Source organism: Arvicola amphibius, chromosome 12, assembly GCF_903992535.2.
Source record: "Arvicola amphibius chromosome 12, mArvAmp1.2, whole genome shotgun sequence".
NCBI lineage: Eukaryota > Metazoa > Chordata > Mammalia > Rodentia > Cricetidae > Arvicola > Arvicola amphibius.
The window spans coordinates 147,154,365-147,181,472 of record NC_052058.2 but is presented as its reverse complement, the minus strand read 5'-3'; the positions used below and the strand labels follow the sequence as shown (position 1 = coordinate 147,181,472).

At 38.8% G+C, this 27,108-nt stretch overlaps 1 protein-coding gene across 10 annotated transcripts in view; it reads right to left on the bottom strand.

Moving 5' to 3' along the window:
• The window catches only part of Akap13 (A-kinase anchoring protein 13), a 270,998-nt gene that overhangs the window by 199,662 nt on the left and 44,228 nt on the right, over positions 1-27,108 (bottom strand). For all 10 annotated transcript variants that reach the window (XM_038314009.1, XM_038314012.1, XM_038314015.1 and 7 more), the window contains exon 2: positions 5,442-5,485. In XM_038314009.1, coding sequence (XP_038169937.1) covers positions 5,442-5,474 — 33 coding nt within the window. In that variant the 5' untranslated portion in view covers positions 5,475-5,485. The remainder of the gene's footprint in view (positions 1-5,441; positions 5,486-27,108) is intronic.

Here is a 27,108-nt window from a genome sequence, read left to right as displayed (position 1 = left end):
CCTCACATTGCATCGATGTTGTAATGCCTGTTTTTGTTCATTGTACTAGGTTATGAAAGAGAATATCCTAGATATGAGGAAATATATACTGAAATATGTAAACAAATGGGATACTATTAACTTTCAAATGGTTCCAAATATAAAATTTAAACAATGTAAATGGTAAGCAGATGATACGTAAACTGATGAATAAAAGTTATTATCACTGTGATTTATAGTTTAAACTTATTTCAAATGAAATAATTAAAATTTTAAAAATTAAATATAAGATTAAACTTGAGTTAGTTACAAGACAAAAGAACTTTATGCTAGTGTTATAAGATTTTCATGGTTTATGGGACAGCTGTGGATTATCATAACCACTTGGTACACAGAAGAAAGAAAATGGGTTTGAAAAAGCCCCACCCCGCCCACTTACTAATGAGCCATCCTGAATGTTCGTTTTTCTACAATCACAACTGTGTTGTGAGAACCAAATGGCATAAGTCTGGCATGCCTTTAAAACTGTAAGATACTATCTGAGCATGCTCTATTGTTTTTTTTTAAGGAGTTGCTATCTAGAAAAATCACCACAAATACCAGTGGTGTTCACAGAAATAAGACAGTGGAATGACCATACTAAATGGTTGCATCAACTACCACTTAGGTTCGCAAATGGATTAACAAACTTTGCAAATGCTTTTTCTTTCTGTTTTAGTTATTAATAACTCTTCTGTTACTCTGACAAAAATCCATGACCGAAGAAACTTAAAAGATTTATTTCAGCCCATGGCTTAAGAAGAAATTCAGTTCATAAAGGCTGCAAGACCACGTGGCAGCTGGCCAGTTTTGTCCAGTCAGGGAGCAGAGAGAAATGAATGGTGGTCATGCTTTCTCCGTTTTATTCGGCCTAGACCAACCCACAGGTATCATACCACATACATTCAGTGTGAGCCCTTACTCCTCAGTTAAATATCTCACAGACACATCTAGAGGCTCATTGAAAATCAAGATTAAACAACACAAAAACTGGGCCATTGAAGAAAGCTGGGAGTGGGAGAAGTGACCCTCCCAAAGGAAGAGCACACCAACTACTTAACCAATGTCAAACAGTCAGCCCTGAAAACATACATAAAATAACATATATGTACCAATAAGGTTATATTTAGAAATACATATGAACACACATATACATATATAAATGCAGTAACAACTAGTGAAAAAAAGAGATCATGAACTTGAAACAGCAGAAAAAGGGTATATTGGAAGGTTTGGAGAGAAGGAAAGGTGAAAAATGTTGTAATAATATTAATCTTAGAGAGAGATTAACCACCCAAAGTAACTGAAAGAAATTTTCCAGAAGCAGGATCTCTATTGCACTGCCCTAAGTTAAATGAGAGCCTCATCTGCTACAGTATTGACCCTTAGTTCAAAAGTGTCAACAACACTGACTTCAGTGACTAGAAAGACAAATTATTATTTTTCTAAAACGTGTAGTTCAAAATACATATGCTTAAAGTACCTACAAATCCAGGCTTCTCAAGCCCAGTACATGCTCATTAAGATAGAGCCCAGCATCATAAGAGACCGGTTGTTACCAAATTAGCTTTTAGGGCATGTGAAGGCAGCTCCTGTCCTTCCGTGTAAGGGATGATGGGTGCAGGGAGATTACCCAAGGGTTTGTGATAGCCTACAAAACCTAGCTTTTCCCTTATTCCCTACGTTTCTAACCGCATCCACAGAAGACTGGACCTTCTCAGTCTGAGTGTTCACTAAGTCCAAGCACTGTCTGCTTTTCCTTCATGTCTTCAAGCCAGTTCCACACAGTTTCTGCACTGGCTCCTTAGAAGAAATTCCTATCATCTGTTCCCCCAGGCCCTCAGAGGCCCTCTCTGACACAGCCCAAAGGAGCACCTAGGCAGGCACCATCACATCCTCGTGTTTATTCTCACAAAACATTTCTTCTCTTTAAAACAGCCTCTGCACCAACTGTCTTCCTCTCACGGTAACGTTAAGTGCCAAGAGGCCTTCGGTTTCATTTGTGTCTAAATCTCCAGCGTCAGGAACAAATGCTGGGACAACGATGACACCTGAATAAAAAATTTTTAATTTCCCCAGCTCTAGCCCAATTTTCACTTTAATCCTGATGTGTGACTGAAATTAATTATTTCAGGAATAAAATGCTAAAGGCTCAAATATTAATTCATAGGCATGCCCAAACTTTTGACATTGTTACACTGTCTCTCATTTTTACTCTCACTATACTATCAAGATAATCATACAGAAAAGGATATTCCTAAACTTTTAATCACCTCCACTCGACAGACCCTACACACATCTTATAATCCATCTGGCAACAATAAATATTTTTGTGGAGGTGCAAGAAAAACATCACCTACTAATGTAATTTGCTTCTCTAACATGAGGCGGTACTCATGCAAGAATCAGATGCGAGGAAAGCACACACACACTCAGCAACTGGTCTGTATAAGTTCCAACCTGGCGACTCTACATTTACTGAGAACATTTCCTCCAAGAAATAATTATGCATTAAGGCAGCCTCATCTAAATCATTTCACAATACAAGCATCTATATACTGTACAACTCTTATTTTGAGGTAGGGCCTCACTCAGTAACCGAGGAAGGCCTCAAACACATGGTGATCTTTCTGCCTCGGTGTCATGACTGTTGGATTATAGTTGTGTACCACCATGCCTGGCTCACATTTTTTAACTACTGCAAATCATTTTGTATGAGACTCTACTCAATGACTGAGTAAACTATTTCTCTAGCTTAGGGATGAAAGTTCTCAGGACTGTTCTTCTTTCACAGCAGTTTCTCTCCTCTGCTCATGACACCCAGGAGACCTAAACATGTAATTTAAAAGAAAACTTCAACATAATTGTACAGAAAGGTTTTGTGTGTCAATTTGACACAAGCTAGAATCACCAGAGAGAAAAGAGCCTCAGCTGAGGAATTGCCTCCTTGAGATCCAGCTGTAAGGCATTTTCTCATTTTGTGATGCATTGAGGAAGGTCCAGCCCATGGTGGGCAGTGGCATCCCTGGGCTAGTGGTCCTGGGTTCTATAAGAAAGCAGGCCAGTAAAAAGCACCCCTCTATGGCCTCTGCACTGCCTCCAAGTTCCTGTCCTATTTGAGATCCTGTTCTGACTTCCTTCAGTGGAAATGTTAGTCAGATAAACCCTTTCCTCCCCAAATTGTCTTTTGGTCATGGTGTTTTATCACAGCAATAGAAACCCTACCTAAAACAATCATTTTTGACCTTTTGTTCAATACTGACTGCCATACAACACCTACTTGTCTTAATTCAGTTCACTGAAAATGGAATATACTGTTACCTTTTTTAAAAAAAGACATAAAAGTATGACTGCTGACAGACATATTTGTAAGCTGAGGCTTAGGACATTCTTCTGTAGAGCCTGTTCAATTCCTTTACACATATTATACATATGTATGATATCATATATACCATGCTTGAGTCCTGCATCTCAAGGAAATCGTGCTTTTGCTTATTGTTCTCCCCAAACCTGTGTGTGTGTGTGTGTGTGTGTGTGTGTGTGTGTGTGTGTGTGTGTGTATATACAGACATGTACATATAAATGTATGAGGTCAGATCAAAGAAAGCCTGGCCTCTGTCCTATCACTATTTACATGGTTTTGAGGCAATCACTCATTGACTCTGCACAGTAAGCTCCCAGGAACTTCCTGTCTCCACTTCCCAGCCATGCTTGGCCTTTTACCTATGTGTTGGCGATCTGAACTCAGACCCCCATACTTTACCTACTGAGCCATCTCTCTCATCCCTAGAATGAAATTTTTTAAAATTTAACATATTTATAGTGCTTTCTGACTCATCTAGAAAATAGCCTCAAATCAAAGCTATGCTAATCACAACATGTTCTGACCTCAGTCTCCCTATGTCTAAGATAAAATGGCCAAAGCAGATAATTCCCAAGTGCTTATTTATTCTATAAATATTCTACAGCTGGGACGGTTCATGATAGTAAGGTCAGAAGAAGGATTTTTACTTCATCTTTTTGTCACATTTTCTCTTTCACAATTATTCACAAAAAACTGCAAACTAAATTTTATACATACATACATACATACATACATACATACATACATACATACATGCATTGAACAGGGCAGAGAAGAGCAAGTCTCACTTTGTAGTCTTGACTGGCCTAGAACTCCCTACATAAATCAAGACGCTGCAAGGCATTTTCAAATTTCTCTGACTCTCCTCACTGTCTCACTTTTAACAATCCTATCTATCATGAGGCTGGATTCAACAATTAAGAGCATTGGCTATTCTTGCTGAGGACCCAAGTTCAATCCCCAGCACCCACATAGCAGTTTATAATCATCCATAACTTCAGTTCCAGGGAATCCATTGCTCTCTTTTTACCTCAGTAGCCAGTCATGAAACATAGTGCACATACATGCAAACAAAAACACTCATACACATAAAAATGAAATTAATAATTTCTAAAGAAAGCATATGAAATTAGGCATGCTGGTATACACCTTTAATCCCAGCACTCAAGAAAATCTCTGTGAGTTCAGGCCAGCTAGGTCTACAAAGGTCTACAAAGTAAATTCCATGCCAGCAAAGACTAGACAAAGAAACCCAGTCTTTAAAAAAAAAAAGACTACATTAAGTAGTGGGTCATCCAAATAACCCTGGATAATCTCCCCTCTCAAGATCTACAATTCAATCTGTTACGAAAAATCTCTCTTGCTGTACAATAGAATCATAGTTTATGGATTAAGAGAAAGAGATTCAAATCCTGTTACAGAGGACTTCTACTAGACTCCAAACCACTACAACACAAAGCCCCAGGGCCTCTCGCAGTTCTGGCTGCCTCCTCACCCACACACACTTTTTCCCACCCCGATGGAGTCAATTCATTTCTACAGCAGTAAGAAAAAGAAATCTATCTAGAATGCACCTTATTCAGCCTGGATTTGTGCATCTAGTCATTTTACCTTACAATGCCCTTATTTTATTTAGGGAAACAATGTGCCTGCTTTAGCCAGAGTCCTAAGGTAAGTAGTATTTTGGCCAATGGCACACAGTGTCACATAGTTGTAATGCAGTATACCTTAAAGGGCAGTTGAAGATCTCCATTCTGTTTTCACAGAAATGCTCTCCAGGTGAAAGTAAAAGAGAGCATAGGACCACTGCAGGGCAATCTGTGCCACATGTGCAAACTATCACACTGACTGGAGGACTTTAAACAGTAAAGTGCCATGCACATATTAGTCATCTAAATGACTTACCAAATCAAGCTTAATTTCAAAAGTGTGTGTGTATATACCAGTAAAGCTGTAGTATATATAGCTTTTCTAATTTCTACTGCCTGAGACTTCAAGTTGATTAAAATAAGTAAACAAACACAGATAACCATAAATCAAAATAAAGCACATTACTCACATATAATGGAGCTTGCTGTGGACTAAGTTTCATGACCCAGGACACTGAAACAAAAAGAAGAAATAGATGAGAATAAAAATCAAAGTTGTTGCAAAATCATATATTAAAAAAAATACCACCTAAAAGTTGTAGATGTCACCCATGGCACTGTGAGTAAAACCCTAAGTCTGAGTGATGTACACTCAGAGATATAAGAAAGAAGAGAGAAGCCCAAAGATTGCAGAATACTTGTATTCTAGTCTTTTCAGAAGGGGTGAATTTTAAGATTGAAAAGGTGCAGCTTCACAGTGACATCACAGCTGAATTTTCACATGACAGCCTACGCCCATGAAAAACTGCTTGCCAGTGGATGTCCCCAAGTTTGGAATGAAAGGAGGTAACTGAGGTAACTAAGCTCTCTTGAAAAGGGAGGTTACAGTTTGCTCTTTACAGCTAAAATTAATGGTCAAATCTCCAAGTCATTTCTGTGCCTGAATTTTCACCAACAGACACACTAACATAGAAGGGGTAAAGCTCACAAGGACTCAACCCTAGACAAAGAATGCTGAAACATGAGAAATAAGTTTTCCCCAGGGAAGAGAGCACTGACTGGCTATCCACTACCAAACGGTCCGTCCTGGAAACATATAAACATTTTCATACAAGTAACATTATATGAAATGAGAAGGTTGTATTTTTATATTTAGGAATACATGCATATACCAACATCAATAATTAACGAAAAAGAGGACATGAATTTGAGAGAGAGCAAGAGAAGTACACAGGAACTGCTAGAGGAAGAAAAGGGATGGGGAGAAGTGACAGAATTATAATTTCAAAAATATAAAAAATATTATTAAAAGGTTAAAAAAAGAATATCATACTCTTAAAAAAGTTTGGCTTGGTAATTTCACTAGGGTGTAAGAACAGCAGGTCCTCTGCCAAATACTCCGAACTTGAATAGACACTGATCTACCTCACTACAGTTGAGAAGACTTCATTAATATTTCATCTGAAGCTCTTTTATTCATAACAGATAAATAAAGACACACATTAACCCATAACGTCAGCAGTTCAGAAACATTCACTGAGTGAAAAACAGTAGGTAAACTGCCACCATGAAGTCTAACAGATTTCAGAAGCCCAACAATAAAACTGGAATCCAAACAGCATATAATTAGAGGTTAAAAGCCTAATGTTGAGAACAAAAGACATTTTTGTGATCGTGAACAATCTAAACACACCTCTCAAAATAAACATCTCGGAGACCTGCCACAGGTCAAGTTCTCTGTGTGTACGTGCGTGCGTGATAGAGATTAGGGTCCACCCCAAAAGCGACCAACATAGACTGGTGGTGGGGAGTTCTACTATTGAGCTCCTAGAACTAAATACTCTCCAATCAGTTTCATGCCACAGGTGGGTTCCCATGTTTAAAGGAGCACCTGTATGGCCTTCCTCACTCACTCCCTAGCTCTTTTCTCTATACCTGGCTTCATTTAATGACTTTGTACTTAGAAGTACTAAAATCACCGAAATCACTGAAAACCGAGATCAGAAACGAATCAGCTCTTTTTAGTAGAAAAAAGTCAAGTACATTTCAAGCAATCATATTCAAAGAGTAAATGCAGATTAAAAAGAAAGGTTAGGGGCTGGAACGATGGCTCAATAATTAAGAACACGACCATATCCACTGCTTACAACTACCTGTAACTCCAGCCCCAGAAGACCCAATGACCTCTTGTGGCATCTCTGAGCAACTGCACTCAAATACATATAAATATGCAGAAGTTTAAAAAAATAAATAAAACTAATCTTTTAAAAGAGAAATATTAGCTGGGAGGTGGGGGCACACGCCTTTAATCCCAGCACTTGGGAGGCAGAGGCAGGTGGATCTCTGTGAGTTTGAGGCCAGCCTGGTCTACAAGAGCTAGTTTCAGGGCAGGCCCCAAAGCTACAGAGAAACCCTGTCTTGAAAAAACAAAAGTAAAAAAGGAATATTGATGGGCTTGGATACCTTTTCAGTGTATTAAATATTCATTTAATTTTAAATTGCTAGCCTTTTAATTGGTTCTTCAGATCCCGTCTAGACTCGCCTGGGACACAGAATTGGAACATATAAATTTATGAGTCAGTGTGCCTTGATTAACTTATGAAGTGGTTCTGCCATTGCACACAGTCAAAAATGCCAGTTACACTGACAAAGAAATTAATACTTTGGCAACCCAAAAGAACTGGCAGCATCTGTGATGAAAAAGCTGTGTGACTCACTGTCATCTATGCTTCATGATTTGCTAAGAAAAACTAAATAAATTGCTGGCTTCTACATCAACTTCTTGATGTGGTTCCATCATACTGGATGAAAGTCACATAGTGTAAGGGCAGGCTGATGCCATCAGACTGTGTAGAGTTACACACTCATCTGAACACACCACATAACCAGCCTTATACATGCCGCTCCAACACAGGATTAAAGAGGGATGAAAAAGTGCCTGCCCTCCCACACTTTCCAAAGAGTCAGATCACTGCTATACTGGCAATACGGGGCAGCAAACAAATCCATGTGTCAAAAAGAATCATAGTAATGACCAGACGGCTCCAGAGAAGGGCTGGTAGACTGGATGACTTTTAGGCTTCTTAAATGCTGACACACAAGAAGAGCGAAACTAATTTTCACAGCGCTTTATTCTTGATGTTTTATTCCTTTTCCACAGAGGATACTATTTTCCCTATTTCGATGATCCAAAGAATCAATTATTTAACACCAAGAGCATAAAGGGAATAGCCCAAATCTGCCTGATACTAACATAGAGGTTTTCTCCCCATGTCATCAACTCGTCTTTGTCAACAAGATTTGCTGAATCCTCTGCAAAGGACACTTAGTGAAATGTGTTATTAACATCTAGTAATGTCATTGAGCAATGTTAAGAAGGAACCTTTTACAATGTTTTCCTTAGCCAGTCACAGACTCAAATGAGCAGCCTTCAGATAACAGCCAATACAGAGAAGAACAAATAGCAAAAGCTGCCAAACATTTGAAAGACTAAGAGGAGAAACCAAAATTTAGTTTTAAAGATATGGTGTTATGAAGTCTGGTCAACAAATCCACAACTCTGTAAAACTACCTAGAGTTGAAATGAGTCATAAATCTGATGGGTGTGAAATTAAGCAGAATGACAGTAATCAAGGCTTTTGTTCTTCCCACTTTATTTTATAAAGTGGAAGGAACACAAATTTCATATTTTATTGCTGTATAAAAGTGGCATATTCACTTTATGCCAAGACAAGACTCATCAATCCCTAATACCCCCTCTTTTTAAAGTCAGTCAGGGACCTGAACCTAGGAGACATACTGCCTACACTTACGGTAGGTTTTCCCTCCTCAGTTAAATGTCTCTGGAAATTTCCTAAAGACAAACCTAGAGGTATGTCTCCCTAAATGATTCAAGTCGACAATGGAAAGTAAACATAGTAAATCACAGAAGAGTATACATCCCTGGAGACTGCAGGGAATTTCCCTTCCCAGACTTTCTAACTCGTAACTATTCAAACAAAATCTGGATACTAATTTTGTAGTTTTTCAACACACCAGAACTAAACTTCAAATCTGTAAGAAGACAGTTTGCTAGATGTATAAAATTGAAAGAAAAATAAAGAAAAAACTACAATCTTTACTAATGAACTTTACAGACAATTAAAAATGAGAATGTATGTACCTTTACATATACCAACATAAAAAGACTACTCTAAGCCGATAATAAAGCATTTCTGGAATCTGTGAGAGGCATTTCATAGGTTTGACATTATTTCACTGTACACTTTGTAGAACCTATAAACCTGGTGATCTCAGCTACTGACTGGAAACTACCTAAATTCTACTAATGTTGTTTTAAAACAAACTACCTTCCACATCTGCCCTAAGTCTTAGTAGGAAAGGACAGCAATTAAGAACTCACACGAGTATATTTAGAGGATTTCTATTGTCAGAGTTCCTCCATTACAGAATATGCTTCAAATAAATTATTCCTGGCCAAAGACTCTACTAAGGACTAAAAAAGACTAAAGTATACCCAATTCTTAGAACCCATTAAAAATTGTTGTAGAAGGAAGCATGGGAATGACAATGCATACATGCTCAGGGTTCCTATAAAAGAATAAATGTTCAGCTCTTGTTCAAAGAAAACAACAGAATCCAACAAATCTTTCTTACGTTCCTAGGAGCATGGGCTGGTGTACTTGAGGGAAGTTGGGGAGGCTAAAACTGGGAATTCTAGTCAAAAGGAAGACATCAAGAAGGATATGTAGACTGAATAGCATTTTCCTGCTGAAAACTCCCACCCCGCCCCGCCCCGCCCCTCCCTCTCTTGTGGGGGTGTAACAGGGCCCATGGGGGCTATGCGTGCTTTTGTTTACAACGGTAGCAACTACTGAGTGGACAGCTGTAAGCAGTGATTCTTGAGCCTTATTTCAAGGGCAGCCATTCAACGCTTTGTTAAACACCAGATTCTTGCACTCTATCAAGAACCGCATCTGGCAATGCCTCTGCTCTGGAATCGTGGCCCACACACTTTGGAAAATGATGAAACTGCACGGCATGGATCTGATTTTCTGCTAACTTAGCGGTTAGCCTTGCTCTGCCTGACTGTCGCTATCAAATGGCACAGCACTTATTTATTAACCACCAAGAAAGAGGAGGAAAAGCACTGATCCAAATGAGCAGGAGTGTCCCATAAGCCACAGAAGGTAAACAGGATATGAAAACAAAGAAGACTCCAAAGTAGAGTAAGACGCAACAGAGACACAAATGAATCCAGGTAAATTAAAACATAAACAAACAAAAATCCCACAATACTCACATTCACTTATCTACTTTTTGTCAATGCTGGGTTATCCAACTGGCAGCATAAGCACATATTTAGGGAAAATACACTTATGCGTAATTCCAAAGCAATAATAAGCATTTTTACTTCAGAAATAAAGACTGTAAATAAAGAAATTAAATCGTTCTTAAAATCACAGTTCTGAAATTGAAAAAGGCAAAAAAAAAAAAAATCACAGCTTTGGGCTGAACATATAGCACAGTCATGAGATCTTGGGTTCAATTTCCAGTATTGTGAGAAAACAAAAACTTCAGAACCATTTTTTTACACATTCATTTTACATTACTTTAAAATTCATGAGAGCATATCAGAGCCCTTTTTTAAATTTATTTATTTATTTTTTAAATCATGTTAAGACAACTCAACAACATAAAAAGAGCAAAGAAAATCCTTCCACTTTCCTGGCCTCCTAGAGTATTTCATGGCCAAACTAATTACTGGGCTTCAGAAATAAATTATATATGGCTCATCTTACCAATTTAATGTACATGTAACAAGCACTTAAATTACAGTACAATGAGAACAGTAACAACGTTACAAGGGTCAGGATGAAACAATAAACTCTCCAGGAAGGGGATCCCACGCAGCCATGCTGGAGGAGGCAAATCAAGAGGCAAGTTTCACCACACGGACATGGAGAAAGCACAGAGCATAAAGAGCTGCAGTCTCAAGCCTTGAGAGCACAGTGGTCTCCTGACCATGACACATATCAACGTAGAGTACAGGCAGAGGATTCCAGGAAAGGGGTCAAAAGGAAAATCTCATGTCAATCTGCATGCCTCCAAGTGCTGGCCTTAGAGAGCAAAAAGAGTAAAGTGAAGAAAACACGCAAACTTCTATGACACGGCTGTATACTAAAGAAATCACAGCCATGCGCAACACGATGGCTTCAAATTTATCTTTTCAAAGCTCAGCTCACATTCTGTTATCCATAACTGGATGCCCAATGATTCATAAACAGTAGAGTGGAAGGTGCTGGTAATCACAAGGCCTGAATTCAAACCCATCCAGACAAAGCCAAGAACCTGTTGTACACAACCCAAAAGACTGGCCAGACTCCCACTGTAGCTCTTCTCTACAGCAAGCACAGCCTGGTGTCCTGGCTGTTCTGCACAGGAACTGTGCTCTTCACTAAGATCCTAGCCAGATCCCACTAGTCACAAACCTTTGCAGTTTAAGGGGGTCACAGCAACAGACCAGATCAAACTCCTTCCCCAGGGAGCAACCACTGCCAACTTGCCTGTCTCTGCTTGTAGACTGAATGCCAGAGTCTTATCACCCTGAGAAAATCTCTCCAGGCTCCACGGACTGACTAAACCTTCCTAAAACTCCACTATCACTCTGTAACACTTTCATGCACTTGAATAAGCAGTCTTTGAAAGGGGCTCTTTTGAGGTATCAATCAATCCCCTTTCTTTAAGTAGTTCTAGGACATAACACTAAGAGTAATATGCCAAGACTCAGGAAACAGAGACTAAAGTACGAACTATATTCCATTTAGGGGATGCATGTGAACCACCTTATTTTTTCGAGAGCATTTATCCCTATAAATGCTTATACACAGTTGGTGTAAAATAAATATATTTAACTTAATAGCGGTCATGGCCAAGTGTATGTATATATGAATGCAGTGTTTAGGCTTGAGGAGCTCATGCTACAGTTAAGATTCTATCATATTTTAGCTTCCTGTTCGTAAAATAGAGATTAAATAATAAAGATGTGTGAAATGTTTAACACAGTGGTGGGGAATAAGGAAATGCTAATAAAGGAAGTTCTTGTTCCTAATACCTGGTATGCTTGACATGACAACCACTTCATGGCCAATCTTACATTATAATCAATTCCTGCATTCTAACATCTAATGCTAATCCATAACTATAAATAAAGGGTAATGCTGAGGAAGTTGCTAAGTAAATCTGAGTAGATATGATACTCTATTAAATATGCAATTTATCATTAAAGGAGATATCAGACACCATTCACACTGTCCTTGCTATTTTAAGCCTCTGAGTAGTATTCAAGCTCTCCTCATTATCTATGCAACCTTAAGTACTCTGTTTTCCTACACCTGTATACCTCTTCAGCCCACTCCAGGCCCTTGCTCATGCCTATACCCTCAACCCTTGCTATGATTACAGGATTCTTGCTTGTAACTCAACCCATACAATCAACAGAAGAAGGAACACACTATATAGTATTTTCTCATTTCTGTACTTGTCTTCTGCCCCTACCTTAGTAACTTAATCTACCACATTACAAAGGTATCCTGTAGAACACCTTCTCACCACTATCAAACGTGTACCATACACACTATCTGGCACAGTGCCGATCTCCTCAATACTTTTAAAACAACAACGAAACAAACAAACAAACAAGGGCCCATGAGATTAAGCAGGGAAGAGACCTTAAAAAGTAAGGGGATGGTACACTACAAATGATACAAAATGTACGGCTGGGGAATATTAGGGCTTATAAATACAGGTGGAGGGACGGGAGAGGAGGAGTGGGAAGAGAGTATGCCAAAGCCAAGGTTTATGGAAAACCCTCATAGAGATTTAAATTCTGTAAATTGATTTTTAGAAATCTTTTAAAGGAGTCTGAATACAAATACCCTGCATGAGTGGACAATGCTGCTTCCAGAAGAAATAGGTTAGTAAGCAAAAATCTGAGTGTCAGGCAGGATATATTTCTACAAATTACTGGTAAGGAAGAGGGCAATGTTGATTACTGCCATTGCTTCTGGCTGTTCACTGTAACTAACTAGAAGGTAAAATCCTATTGCCAAAAATACAACACAGTTTAGTTGCAGAACAGAGAGAAACAAATCTAAAAATGACCTAAAAACTTCATCCCTGTCCCTGGCTGGCTAGTTTTCATGGTGCCAGAAGATGCTGTGTAGGCAGCTGCCAGAGGAAAGATATCAACCGTCCTATCCAACACTGAACTTGTCTGCTCACTGACTTTGTCTGGTCAAAATGCTTAGAATAAGTTATTACTGAGTGATCACATATAACCCCCCTCCTACTATCAAGGCTCAGGACAATTCCTTGAAGAGGGGACAGAAATTATCTATTACATTATGTAGCAGGCAGAAGATGGGGAGGGGTGCTGTGAAAGCTGTCACGGACATGACTAGGCCACTGCACTCATGAACTCTGTACTGCAGCTATGATTACATGCACAAAGTCAAGCCAACAGATCAGCCAATTCCAACGGGCAGCACTAATTAGACTGTGTGTTTAAAAAGGAAAAAAAATGGAGAAAAGACAGGAAGGTACAAAGGGTACGTGTCTGGTGATGTCTAGGGGTTAGTGGGCATTGAGTGTGACCAAGATATATACATGGATAGAATTGTCAAATAAAAAAAGATAGTCTGACAGGAGGAGACTGGAGGAGGGCATCTTCTAAGACTACTGGAGCTACAGGGAAGACTGGGTGCTACTTCATCATGTATTAGGCCTTCCACATGAAGGATGCAGCCTCTTGGGAGAGGAATACACAAGCACATTATTTCAAGTATGCTAACAAAGCAGGTGGTTTCCTTCAAATATGGTTCTGATGCTTTGCAAACATCTATATGAAGAAGAAAACTCCCAAAGGTCATTCCATAGGTGAGACTTCAGGTGCCAGCTGTATCCTGTTATCCAAAGGAAATGGAACTCTAAGCGGCCTAGACATTCAGATAAGGGAAAGAAAACCCACAAATTCAGTTAAGTGCTGACATTTATACTTATGGTAGTAAGAACAAACTTTAAATACACAGCTGTGAAATATGTAAATTGACTTCTGCAGGAGTTAAAATAGACATCCGGTACAGAGACTGCCAAATTCATGCCTTTATACTTCCCCACCTTCCCTAGTTTCTATTATCTAAAAAAATAAGCAGCCTGATGGGCTAAGTAAATTAGCAGCACCTGGAGAGCCTACACAGCCCTTACCAGGACAAATTCCAGGTTCTGTTGCAGCTACCCTTCTGGGCCTCACAGAACCACAGGTCTACCCAGCTTGGACACATGTTCAAAAGCACCATCAACTGAATTACACAAGCAGAAGGTTAACGAAGCCACAAACAAGCTAAAAGAAGTTAATGTTAGCTTTAAAAAAAGTTTCTTTTCTTGAAGATAACTGTTGCTTTCAATGTTATGATGTTACAATAATATCTGGAGAACAATGACACAGAAAAACAGGAGAGATAACAATTTTTAAAAAAAAAATCTCAAAATCAGAAGTACTTGTATTTAATAAAACTTGACTTCAATTTTAAAAATCTGTGCATATCATAATGAAGTAAAATTGATATAAAGACAAAAATTCCAATACTTTCAGCAGTTCCCTATTACAGGTCTTTAAAATATATTACTAACTGCTTAAATGAAAAGCATTTCTAATGGGACTTTTTAACCCACAAAACATCTCTGACCTGAATATCCCTGGAGAATTGTTCTGCTATATAACATACATAGAATACTGAGTGTTTTGCTCTGATTGAAGGGTGTGTGTACCAGTGTACATGTGTGTCTGCCTGTCTGCCTTCATGCATGACTGCAAGAGTTTTTGCATCACATGCATACAGAAGTCAGGAGTCCAGAAGAGGGCATTAAATCCCAAGAAACTAGCGTTAAAGAAGCAGTTGTGAGCTCCTCCTTCATTAACTTACACACTAATTTCTCTGAAAGGCTCTAGGTATATTTAAATTCATTTCTGTACAGAACAGGAACCTGAATCCTGTAATATTCAGACAAAGTAAAGGGATGATCAACTAGCTCTAATACACCAATTCATCTCATCTTTTTTTGTTACAAATTTCTTACCTGGCACCTGAAATCCAATCCATTTCTAAAAATCCAATCATGGGCTTTTCTTTTGTTCAGTTTTAAGACAGGATCTCACTATCAGCCTTAGCTGTCCTGCCTCTGTCAGGATTAAAGGTGACTATACTTTAATAGAGTGCTGTACCCCCAGGAGTTACAGGGGGTTTTGAGCTACTACTATGTGGGTGCCGTTCCAGAGAGTATGGGTCCAACAGCTAGCACCCGCCATGGTGGCTAACAGCTGCCTTTAATTCTAGTTTCATGAGTTCCAATGCCTTCTTCTAGCTTCTATGGCCACTGTATACACATGGCACACTGACATACATGCAGGCAAAATACTCATACACACAAAATAAAAATAAATAAAATCTTTAATAAAAATAGGGGAAAAAACATGTAGCATCACACTAGAATTTGAACCCAGACCTGACTCTGAAGTCATGTTTATACTTTCCACTTACAGAAACATGAGTACCTTAGGGATATGAACAAAAATGAGGCAAGGGGATTATTTGTATGCTGTACATTAATTCTGAAAAAATGAAAAGAGAAATTCTTAGAAGAATTTCATTAAATAGAAGATGCTTTACAGAGTATGTAAAATTTTATCAATTAAATCGTTGAAATGAGACAAAGGTAGCATTTGTAAACTGATTTACATGTGACACTTTCTGTCTCTGAGCAAACAGAAATGCTGACAACTGGAGAAGGGGCTGGAAAGAACTCCTAGACTCCCACACAAACACAGGCTTGCAGCCACCAGTTGAGATTTACTCCTATACAGACTTAGTTGCTATTAAATGAACAAAATTTTCCACAAATTTTTACTCCAAATTGTACAAAACTATGGGGGTGGGGGGAAGGTCAATCTTCAAAACCAATACCGAAGCTGTAAGAGTGACTAGGGCATCAATTTATCATTCAAAACTCTACAGAAACAAAATGTATAATGTTTCTGTCAGTTCTGCAATAAATTAAACCAATTTCAAATACTAATAAAGAGTATGTCACACTATCATTGCCTGGCACATGCTGAAAAGCACACTAGCTTTTCAAAACAGTAATCCCAAGTCCTGAAATCTGCTATTAAGCTGAGCAGACAAATGGCACAGTACAATGGACAAAGCAAAGCCATATACACTATGACACGCCATTGTAGAACCTGATCCGCTAAGCCAGGCCAGAGCAAGAAACAGAAACAGAAGGCAGCTACCCATGCAAGGATTGCCTCCCCAGTCAGTTTAAAAGAAAGATAAAAGAAATACCATAGAACTGGGGAAACTTAAAAACTCAGCCGTGGACTCCCCAAGACAGTACTTCTCAGTTGATGATTTGCTAACAGCCTTAACATAATAAAAACGTTCACTCGGGTGAGAATTAACTGGATGTAACTAACCCTCAGGCGAGTTCTGCCTTTCTAAGGCACTTAGAACTAATAAGCAAGAAAAAAAATGTTTTTTAAATCTTGCCAAACAAATCAAACTGTTCCTTTCCAGCATTTGAAATTGTAGAGTGTTCCTAAGAGACACTCTACGATAAGGTAACCTAACAAGAAGTAAGCTCAAAAGCTTGGAGTATATAGACTCTAATAAAATATGAAATGTACGTTTATGAAAGTTATGGGGGTAATCAACCATTTGTGATTGGCTGAGGCCTGTTCCATAGGAGAAAATGCATGCTGGGTTCTGTGAACCTAATCAAAAGCACCTGGCTCAGGAAGTCACATGTCCTATGTGATAACCTGCTACTATTATTTTTGCTAAATAGACACGCTGCCCAATTGCCTTCTTAATATTTACATTTATATTCGTAGATATGTTCTGCTCCTGACCTTGGTCAGAGAAACTTCTTTTTGTAGTGGACAGAAGTTAATGAGGAGATTCATAGCTGGCAGAAGGGCTGAGAATACACAGCTGTGAGTGCTTTGGCTCTAAATAGAACAGCACACAGCCACCCTACTACTCTCTCCACCCCAGCCAAAGGCTCAGGGAGTATCACAGAAGAGAAGGAGGAAAGAATGGAAGAGTCCCAGGAGTTCTGTAAAATGCTGTCTTCTGCACAGGACATAGTTATTGTACTTACACACTCACATTAGCTGTGGCTACCCGCACGAGACCAAGCCTGTCAATTTTTTAGCAGGGGCAGAGGTGAGGCTGAGAAGTCCTCACTCCTAATGGCTGATGGGGAGGGAGAACTGCTTTTCTCTGGGCATGTGGCCACTATCCCACGTTCCAGTGGATGGCTCCATACCTATTCATATAAAGACCTATTTATATGAGGGCAGCACTAAATGGAACCACTGGGTTATTAAAAGAAAAATAAGGAAGAGCAGATCACAAAGTTGAAAGGGGGATGTGAAGGCCTAGTGAAAGGAGGAGGGGAGATTTGGGAATGGCTATAATGAAAATACGTTGTGTACATATAGGAAATTCTCAAAGAATTAGCTAGGCAGTCAGGCAGGCAGACAGACAGGCAGACAAGATAGAAGAGATATCAATGGCTAGCAGGTACATAAGCAGATGCTCAACATCAGGTTGGTCACTGGGAAACAGTCAAAATAGATCATCAAATGCCTCTATTCACCTAGAAGCTCCTTCATCTGCTCCAAACATGCACTTTCAGTTTTCCAAACGAGAATCTTTGGGCCCAGGTGACAAGTACCAAACATTAAAGAGCAGAACATGGCCAGGCAGTGGTGGCACACGCCTTTAATCCAGCACTCGGGAGGCAGAGGCAGGCAGATTTCTGTGAGTTTGAGGCCAGCCTGGTCTACAAAGAGAGTTCCAGGATAGCCAGGACTAATGGCCAGGACTATATAGAGAAACCTCATCTAGAAAAAAATCAAAAGAAAAAAAAAGGAAAAAAAAAACATGACAGAACTTATACGCTCTCAAAACACTGGGGTGGGTAAGAGAGGTTTCACTCAATTCATGAAGTCAAGTTTGCTTTGCCACCAAAACTAGTGAACAATATGAAAAAGAACAAGGCAAAACCCTCACATGGATAGACAGAAAACCTTTTAAAATGTTTCAAATAATACCCAGGAATGTTCTCTTTTTAAACAATGTATTTACTTTGTGTGTGAGTGTGTGCGTGCATGTGTGTGCATTAAGGTGTTCTTAACTGCTGAGCCATCTCTTCAACCCCCAAGAAATTTTGTTTTTTAAGAATATTACACAATGATCAAATGGAGTTTATCCAGGAATATACTGTCAACTATTGAAAAACACAGTTAAATTCATGTCAACAATTTTCAAAAGAGAAAGCTCGGCACGAGCCTAGTCACTGGGCTTCGATCCCAGAAGCCACACGAGACAGGAGAACTGACTACAGTGCTGTCCAGACTCCACATGTGCACCATGGCACGCATGCGCCTATAAAAACACATCATACACAACGTAATGACATTTCTTTTCTGAGGCAGGATTTCACTTTGTAAGTTCTACATAGCATGAAATTGCTATGTAGACCGGCTGGCCAGGAATTCACACAGATCTTCCTGCTTCTGCCTCCCAAGTATTGGTATTAAAGGAATGCTCCACCATTCCTGGCTACAAATAAAATACTTTTAAAGAAAAACAAGTATATGCACATCTCATTAAATGCAGAAAAGGTATTCAAGAGGACAACACCTCATCTCTAATAACCCTTAGCTCACCAAGACAGAAACTTTGCGAACTTAAAAAGGGAAAAACCTACACTTGAAATCAAACAAAGGGTTAAAGTTTAATGTTTAGTTTGAGACAGGCAACCTAAGCAGAGTGGTTCCCACAAAGGCAGTACTAGCTAAGAAGTGCATGGAAAAGAAAGGAAATAAAAGGCATACAGAAGGCACACAGAAGCTACAGGGGTTAGGCGAGAAGGAACACACTGCCTTTTATTTGCACATAACAGAAGCCCACGACAAAACCACTACAAATAAATGATGTCAGTCAGGAGGCGGCGAACAGGGTCAAGCACCCGTCTTAGGCTCACTGGGAAAAGAACCATCCTTTCCTCCCACTTCGTGAGCTGATTCCCACTGAGCGTTGGGTTTTTAGATAGAAAACACTTATCTTTTATTTAGTTACATTTTCATTTCATTCTTCTTATGGCTCTGATTACATGTATATACTAGACCCTTCAAAAATTGATTCTTATTTTTTTTGGGGGGGGGGACTTTGGTAGTGAATGGTCATAAGTCAAATTAATATTAGAGCCATTTATAGGACATTTCACACAAACACTAAAAAAATACACTCTTCTCAGCTGCTCACTTAACTTTCTCCAAAAGACACAAAGCAAGTCTCAACAAATTTCGGAAAACTGAAATAACATCCTGCATACTATCCAGCCACATATCTAGATGTCAACAACAAGATGTGGCAGAAAATACACAAACTCATGGAAACAAAATACCACACTGCTGGATCAAAACTGAGACAAGAGAGAAATCAAGAAGAAAAATTTCAGAATTCCTAGAATTGACTGAAAATAAAAACACAACATACCAAAATCTCTGGGACACAAGTTTGCAGCGCAGGAGCCTACATCAAAACATGGAGCAGTTTCATAATAATGCTCACCTGAAGCTTTGGAACACAGAAACAATAACTTTTAAAAGTAAATGGCAAGAGAAAAGTCAGGACTGAAATCAAAGAAACAGGAAGAAAAAAATTACAAAGAATGAATTAAATGAAAAGTTGGTTCTTTGAAAACATTAACAAGATTAACCATCCTTCGTCAAATTAGCCAAGAGAAACAAAGAAAAGGACAAATTAATACAATCAGAGATGAAAAAGAAAACATTGCAAAGCCACTGAGGAAATTCAGAGAATCAAAAAGAAGTAATTAAAACACTAAAATCTAAATTCCATGGTACATGTATTTATTCCCAGTACTCAGGAGGCAGAGGCAGGTGGATCTCTGTGAATTTGAGGGCATCCTGATCTACAGAGAGGTCCAGGTCAACCAGAGCTTACATGAGACCCTTGTCTCAAGTAAAAACAAAACAAAAGAATCTATATTCCACTAAACTGGAAAAGTTAAACTAGAAATTGATAGATTTCTAGAAATATATATCTAAAGAAATATATTTTGATAAGTCTATTGATAGAAAATGAAGTCAATAACTTAAATATGCCCATAATGACCAACAGAAAAGCAGTAATTTAAATTCTCCCAGTTAAAAATAAATATATAAATGAAAAATTAAACAGGACCAGATGGTCCTACTTTTTAACAATACAGAATTCTACTAGACCATCAAAAGACCAACACTACTCAAATTATTCTGAAGAGGAAAGAAGGAACATTTGGAATTGTTTTTATGAAGTCAGTATTACCCAATACCAAAGCCAAAGATTCAATAAACAAACCAAAAAAAAAAAGAAAGAAAAAAAAATTATTGGCTGATGTCTCTAATGAATATAGATGTAAAATTTTTAATACTTGCAAACCAAATTCAAGAACATATCAAAAAAGATTATCTACCCTGATCAAGTCAGTTTCAGCTCAGAGTATGAATGCTTTGGCGTAAGTAAATCAGCAACTGTAACCCACCAGATACACAGACTCAAGGACGGAGAACACTGAATCATTTCATTAGAGAAAAAAAGGCCTTTGACAAAATCCAACATCTCTTCATGACAAAAGTCCTGGAGAATCTAGGGACATATTTCAATGTAATAAAGCCAATATATAGTAAGATCACATAACCCTAAACAGAAAAAGATTTTCTACAAAAAAAGAAACAAAACAGGGACATCCACTCTTTCCGCCTTACTCAATAGAGTGTGAAGTCTTAGCTAAAGCAGTATGACAAGGGAAGGAGAAAAGGATTACACATAGGAAAAAAAGTCAGCATATCCTTATTTATAAATGATATAATTCTATACATAAAAGATCCTAAAGAATCCACCAGAAACTCAGACAGCTATTAAATACATTGCAGAAAACAAAATTAACAAACATAAAAGTTTCCCTATAAACAAAAAGCAAACATACCAAAAAAAGAAATCAGGAAAACAATCACCTTTAAGATAGTCTCCAAGATAAATAAAGTATCTGTAGTGGCATTTCATTTGTATTTTAATAAATAAAGCTTGCCTGAAAATCAGAAAAGCAAAACAGACACACTGGCCAGCCTTACAGCTCAGGCAGCAATGACACACACCTTTAATCCCAGTAGTCACACCATCTTGCCATAGAAACCAGGTGGTAGTGGTGCTCGCTTCAATCCCAGAACTAAAGGGATTATAAAGCGGGAGAAGACAGCTCTCAGACACAGTCTTATTCTGAGGTTCCTGGACGCAGGATCTCCATTTTCAGACTAATGTTGAGGCAAGAGCCAGTGGCTGGCTGTTTTGCTTTTCTCGTCTTCAGGTCAAACCTCAATATACATCTTTCAGTTTTTATTAATCATGCTTCAAATATCGTTCAATAAATGTAACCTAAGGAAATTAAAAGAGTTCTCTTATAATAAGTTACTTAAAAAAGAAATGAAGAAAATGCCAAAAGATGGAAAGACCTGCCATACTCATGCATTGGTAGGATTAATATTGTAAAAATGGCCATCCTACCAAAAGAAACGTATACATTCAATGCCATTCCAACACAATTCTTCACAGAAATTAAAACAACAACAACAACAAAACCCTTAAATTTCATTTGGGAACATAAGCACACACAAAAGAATATCCAGAATAGTCCTGAACAATGAAAGAACTGTTGGAGCTATCACGAGCCCTGATTTTAAGAGACACTTCAGAGCTACAAAAAGAAACAGCGTGGCACTGTCCTAAAAACAGATACACTGACCAATGGAATGGAAATGAGGGGAAAAGGAGCGGAAGAGAAGGGAAGGGAGGGGAGGGAATTATCCAATGCAGTGCAAAGTCTGACAGTTCTGAAAGTTACCAAGTACTCAAAATTATTCAAGGCAACATAATTCTAGTAAGTACATACAAGATATATTCTAAAATCAAAAATTAAAGAATATTTGTAAAAATTATATTCATAATATTAAAAACAGACTAATTGTGTAACATTTGGAAAATGACTAAGGTTGCTTTATAAGAGCAACTTAATAACATGTACAACAATTATAATTAAAGTGATCAGATGTCAAATCTAGGCAAGAATCACTTCATGCTACAAGGTAAGAAAGAAAATGAAAGAGAAAGAGTAACTCCATGACTCAGTTACAGTCATCGCTCCTGGAAGGAATAATCACGGGTAATTCCATTTTTCTATTTCACATTACAAAGTTTCCATAATGAGTTAATTCTTCATATTCCAATTATTTCCACAGTAAGTATTTATTACTAAAAATCGAGAAAAACGAGGACTGAAGAGATGTCTCAGTAGTTGAAGAGCACTTTCTGTTCTTCTAGAAGACCCAGGTTGAGTTTTCAGAACCTATGTCAGGCAGCTCACAACTCCAGCTTGACAGAATCTGACACCCTCTCCTGGGTTCTGCAGGCACCTGTGCTCACTCATATACAACTTTCCTCCACCAGACCCTCCCAACACACACACACACACACACACACACACACACACACCAAGATGTGAGGTATTTGTTAGAAATCTTAGTTACCTTTAAACTGCTTAAGACAATTACATGTCTCACCCCTTACAGAGTTCTACTTCTAAACAAGACAAACAAAAACCCACCTCATTTTGGAGATTAAAAAAAAAAGAGAGCGAAATTAGAACCATATACATACATTTTAGATAAATAACTTTTAAAAGCTGATAAAAATTCAGAAACAGAATAAATTATTTTTGTAAGATATAGGAGCATTTTTTTAAATCTCTCTTTAAGCATCAAGTGCCCAGCCAACTGAAAAGGGATTGTACCCTTGTCATTAATGGAGGAGTAAACAAGAAACCGTTAGCAGAATGCACAGTTTGACACATAATGGGTAATAAAGTGTGGGTTTTTACTGTTTTCAATGGACTCCCTGGACTGATAACCACATGGCTTTTTAGGAGAAGTTCATAAGTACAAGAACTCCAAGCCAATAACTTAGCAAGCACCGAGGAGGCTCACTGCTGGGAAAGCTGCCAACCTGAGCAGTATCAGGAACTAAGAGCAGTGAGTAGCTCTACACATTCTTAGGCCCTCATGTGTAATAAAGGAGTGGTCAAGATCAGTTTTCAATCACCAACACTTTATTAATAGTCACCTCCAAATCAAAACAGGTAAGTTTAACCAAAATGCCTACTGCATACATCCAAGCAACTAACAAATTGCATGCCTCTGACTCTGCTTACAGGAAGAATGAATGCTCAAAACGGTATGAGTAGAATGTTAGAAGACGTAATGGCTCTTTTCTCAATCTGAGTTTTCTCAATCAACCAGCCTCTGCTGGTGCTGGAACTAAATCTGTGTGCCTCTCCTCCTAGCTTCTGTCCAGTTCTTAGCAAGGTATATATTGAACAATGACCTGAACGATCTAATGACAGAATGACAAGCGATTGTGACGGAGCTCTATGGGCAGCACTTGCTTGCCACGTGACCTGAGCAGGAACCTCACCACCATAAGAAAATAAGATATAATTGGTGCTGTTAATTTCTGGGGAGGGTACTCTCCGTTAAGGTGGAAAGGCTCCCTCACCGGGACGGCACCGTTCCCTGGCTAGGACCCTAGACTGTGAAAGTGGAGAAAGGGAACTGCTCTTGCCTGTCATGGTGGACTGTGACTTGGAACTGCGAGTCAAACACACCCTTTCTCCAGTTTACTCCTGTCATGGTATTTACACAGCAACAGAAGAAAGTAGGACAGTGAGTGAAATCAGACAAACAAGACAGATATATGCAGTTATCTGACAATACTACCATCTTGAAAAGACGATTCAGTGGTAGAGTGCTTGCCTTTCATACCCAAAGTAAGACAGGGCACTGAAGCTCAGAGACACATAAAGTCTAAATGGATATGTACAAGATATACATGAGAAGGCAAACTATACCAAGTTGAAATTTAATATTAATACACATGATCCTGTATTGTCAAAACAAGCAACTGACAGAAATATATCTTAAAGTGTACACACACACACACACACACACACACACAGAGAGAGAGAGAGAGAGAGAGAGAGAGAGAGAGAGACAGAGACAGAGACAGAGACAGAGAGAGAAACCCCACTAGTCATCATTTGCTGAGGTATCAAGGAAGTGAGGTAATCTGATTCAATTGTATGCTGGGCTGTTAAATGAAACAAGGAACTGGAAACATGGCTCAGCAATTAAGGGCACTGGCTGCTCTATCAAAGGACTCAGGTTCATTCCCATCACCCACATGATGGCTCATAACTGTAATTCTAGGTCAAGGGAATCCAATGGCCTCTTCTTACCTCCATGGGCACCAAGTAGGCAAATGGTGTTCACATACACACAAAGTACCCATGGATAAACTAAAATAAATTTAAAAATAAACTAAAAAAGAAGTGAAACAAGGAGCTAGGTATATAGCTCAGTTGACAGAAAACTCACCTAGCATGCACAAGGCCTACAGTCTAACTCCCAGCACCAAATAAACCACAAGCACTGATATGCTACCCATCTATAACGCTAGCACTTATTCAGGAAAGTAGAGGTGGCACAGTCCCAGTTTTCAGGATCATCCACAGCTACATAGCAAGTTCAAAGCCAGCCTGAGACACGATACTGTCTCAAAGCAAGAAACAAACAAACAAACAAACAAACAAAAAGAAATGTTTAAGAAGAAAAGTGAACTAAACAGAGAGATGAAATGAGTTACTCATGGCAAAAAGTTAAGCGTTAGGTCAAAATGATAGCTAAACAGCACAACTTTTCTTCTGAGGATGACGAAAATCTTCTAAAAGTGGTCATGATTTGCTCAGCTGTCTATAGTACATTCGAAAGCTATGGGGTTATAAACAGTATACCTTAAGTGGGTGTAGTATATGGTATGTGTGATGGCTATTCTTGGTTGTCAACTTAAATACATCTGGAATTAACTAAAACCCAATGGCAGGGCACACCTGTGAGGAATTTTTTCTTAGTTAATCATCTGAAGTGGGAAGACCCATTTTTAATCTGGGCCACACCTTCTGCTGACAGCCCATATAAAGGATGTGGAAGAAAGAAGCTTTTTGTTCTTTGCCTGCTTGGTCTGCCTCTTTACTGGCAAGTCCATTCCTTCACTGGCATTAAAGCCTACTTCTTTGGGATTCTGGTGTATACTGAAGACCAGCTGAGACATCCTGGCTCGTGGACTGAACAACTACTGGATTCTTGAACCTTCCAGGGGCAGACAGTAATTGTTGGGCTAGCTGGACCTCAGCCTGTGACCACTCTCATAAACCCCCTTTATGTTCATTCTATCGGTTCTGTTCCTCTAGAGAACCTTGACTAATACAGTGTATGAATTCTACCTTAAAGCTGCGTTTTAAAGATGTGCTTTTATTCGTTTTAATTATTAGTTGGGGCACAGTCCCTCAGTACTTAGAAGCAGGGAACTGGAGCTGCAGGCTGTGATAAGTCACCCGGCATGGATGCTAGGAAGCAAGCTCAGGTCCCCTGCAGAGGCAGTATCTGTCCTAAACAGCTGAGTCACCTCTCCAGCACCAACTTGTTTTAAAAGAAAAAAAAATACAAATCAAACCAAGGGCCCACATCCTTTCTGTTTTACTGAAGGATTCTTATTTTAGAGTAATAACAATAATTCTGCTCTTTAAAATAAAAACATGGGGTTGGAGAAACAGCTCAGCAAGCATGTAGACCTGAATTCAGACTCCCAAACCCCAACATAAAAACCAGCATGGCAGCAAACACTGTAACCCTAGTACTAGGAAAGGGAGACAAGCAGATCCACGGAGCCTGCTGGTCAAAGTTTATAAATCAGTGAGCTCCAGATTCAGTGAAAAGATTCTGTCCCCCAAACCATAAGGTGGGGGCTGGAGAGATGGCCCAATGGTTAAGAGTGCCTGCAGATCTTCCAGAGAACCTATTCCTGTTCACAGAGCCCACCTAACACTGGGCGGCTCCAGCTCCAGGGGATATGACATCTCGGGCCTCCAAAAGTACCTTCACTCCCGTGTGTGCTTACCTACATACACATATCTCAAACAAATAAACCTTTAAAAACAGATTAAAATAAAAAAATGATAGAAGACATTTAATATGGCCTCCACAGCACAAGCACTGGCATAGGTACATGCACACGTGAGTGCGTGCACACACTCATAACACATACAAAGAGTTACCTAATAAAAAGATTAACAAAAACAAAAACAAAAAAACAAAACAGAATGCCAGGCATCATGGTAAACAACTGTAATCCAGGTACTCACAAGGTTAAGGAGGGAGATCAAAACTTTGAAGTCAGCCTGGGCTACACAATGATACTCTGTCTCAAAAAGAAAAAAAAAAAACAGTAAATAAATATAAAGCAGCAGGGCAAGGCAGTGCAAGTGCCTTCAATCTCACTCAGTACCAGGGAGACAGAGGCAGACAGATCTCTTGAGTTCAAGTATACCTGGTCTACAAAATAAATTCCAACATAGCCAAGGCTACATAGTAGAGACTGTTTATCTAATAACAATATTAGTAGTGATACTAATAGTAATAATAATTTTAAAGCTGGGAGTAGTGACATATGTCTTTAATCTCAGCACTTAAAAGAGGCAGAGGCAAGTGGGTCTCTGTGAGTTTTAGGACAGCCTGATCTACATGAGTGCCAGGACAGTCAGGGCTACATAGTGAGAGACCTTAACTCAAAATCAATCAATGAACAAGTCAAAAAATTACTGAGAGTAAATAAAGAAGTGCTATCATTTTCAAACTACGCTTCCTTTTCAAAGCATTAAGACAAGGCCAGGCTTGATGGTGCAAACTGAAATCCCAGCACTTAAGAAGCAGAAGAAGAAGCGTTCTGAGTTCAAGACCAATCTAGGATACATTGAAGAATTCTATCGCAAAAGAAAACTAAAACCAAAAAAGGGGTAAGGATGGGGAAACAAATGACAACAAGAGAAAAACCTTGTGAA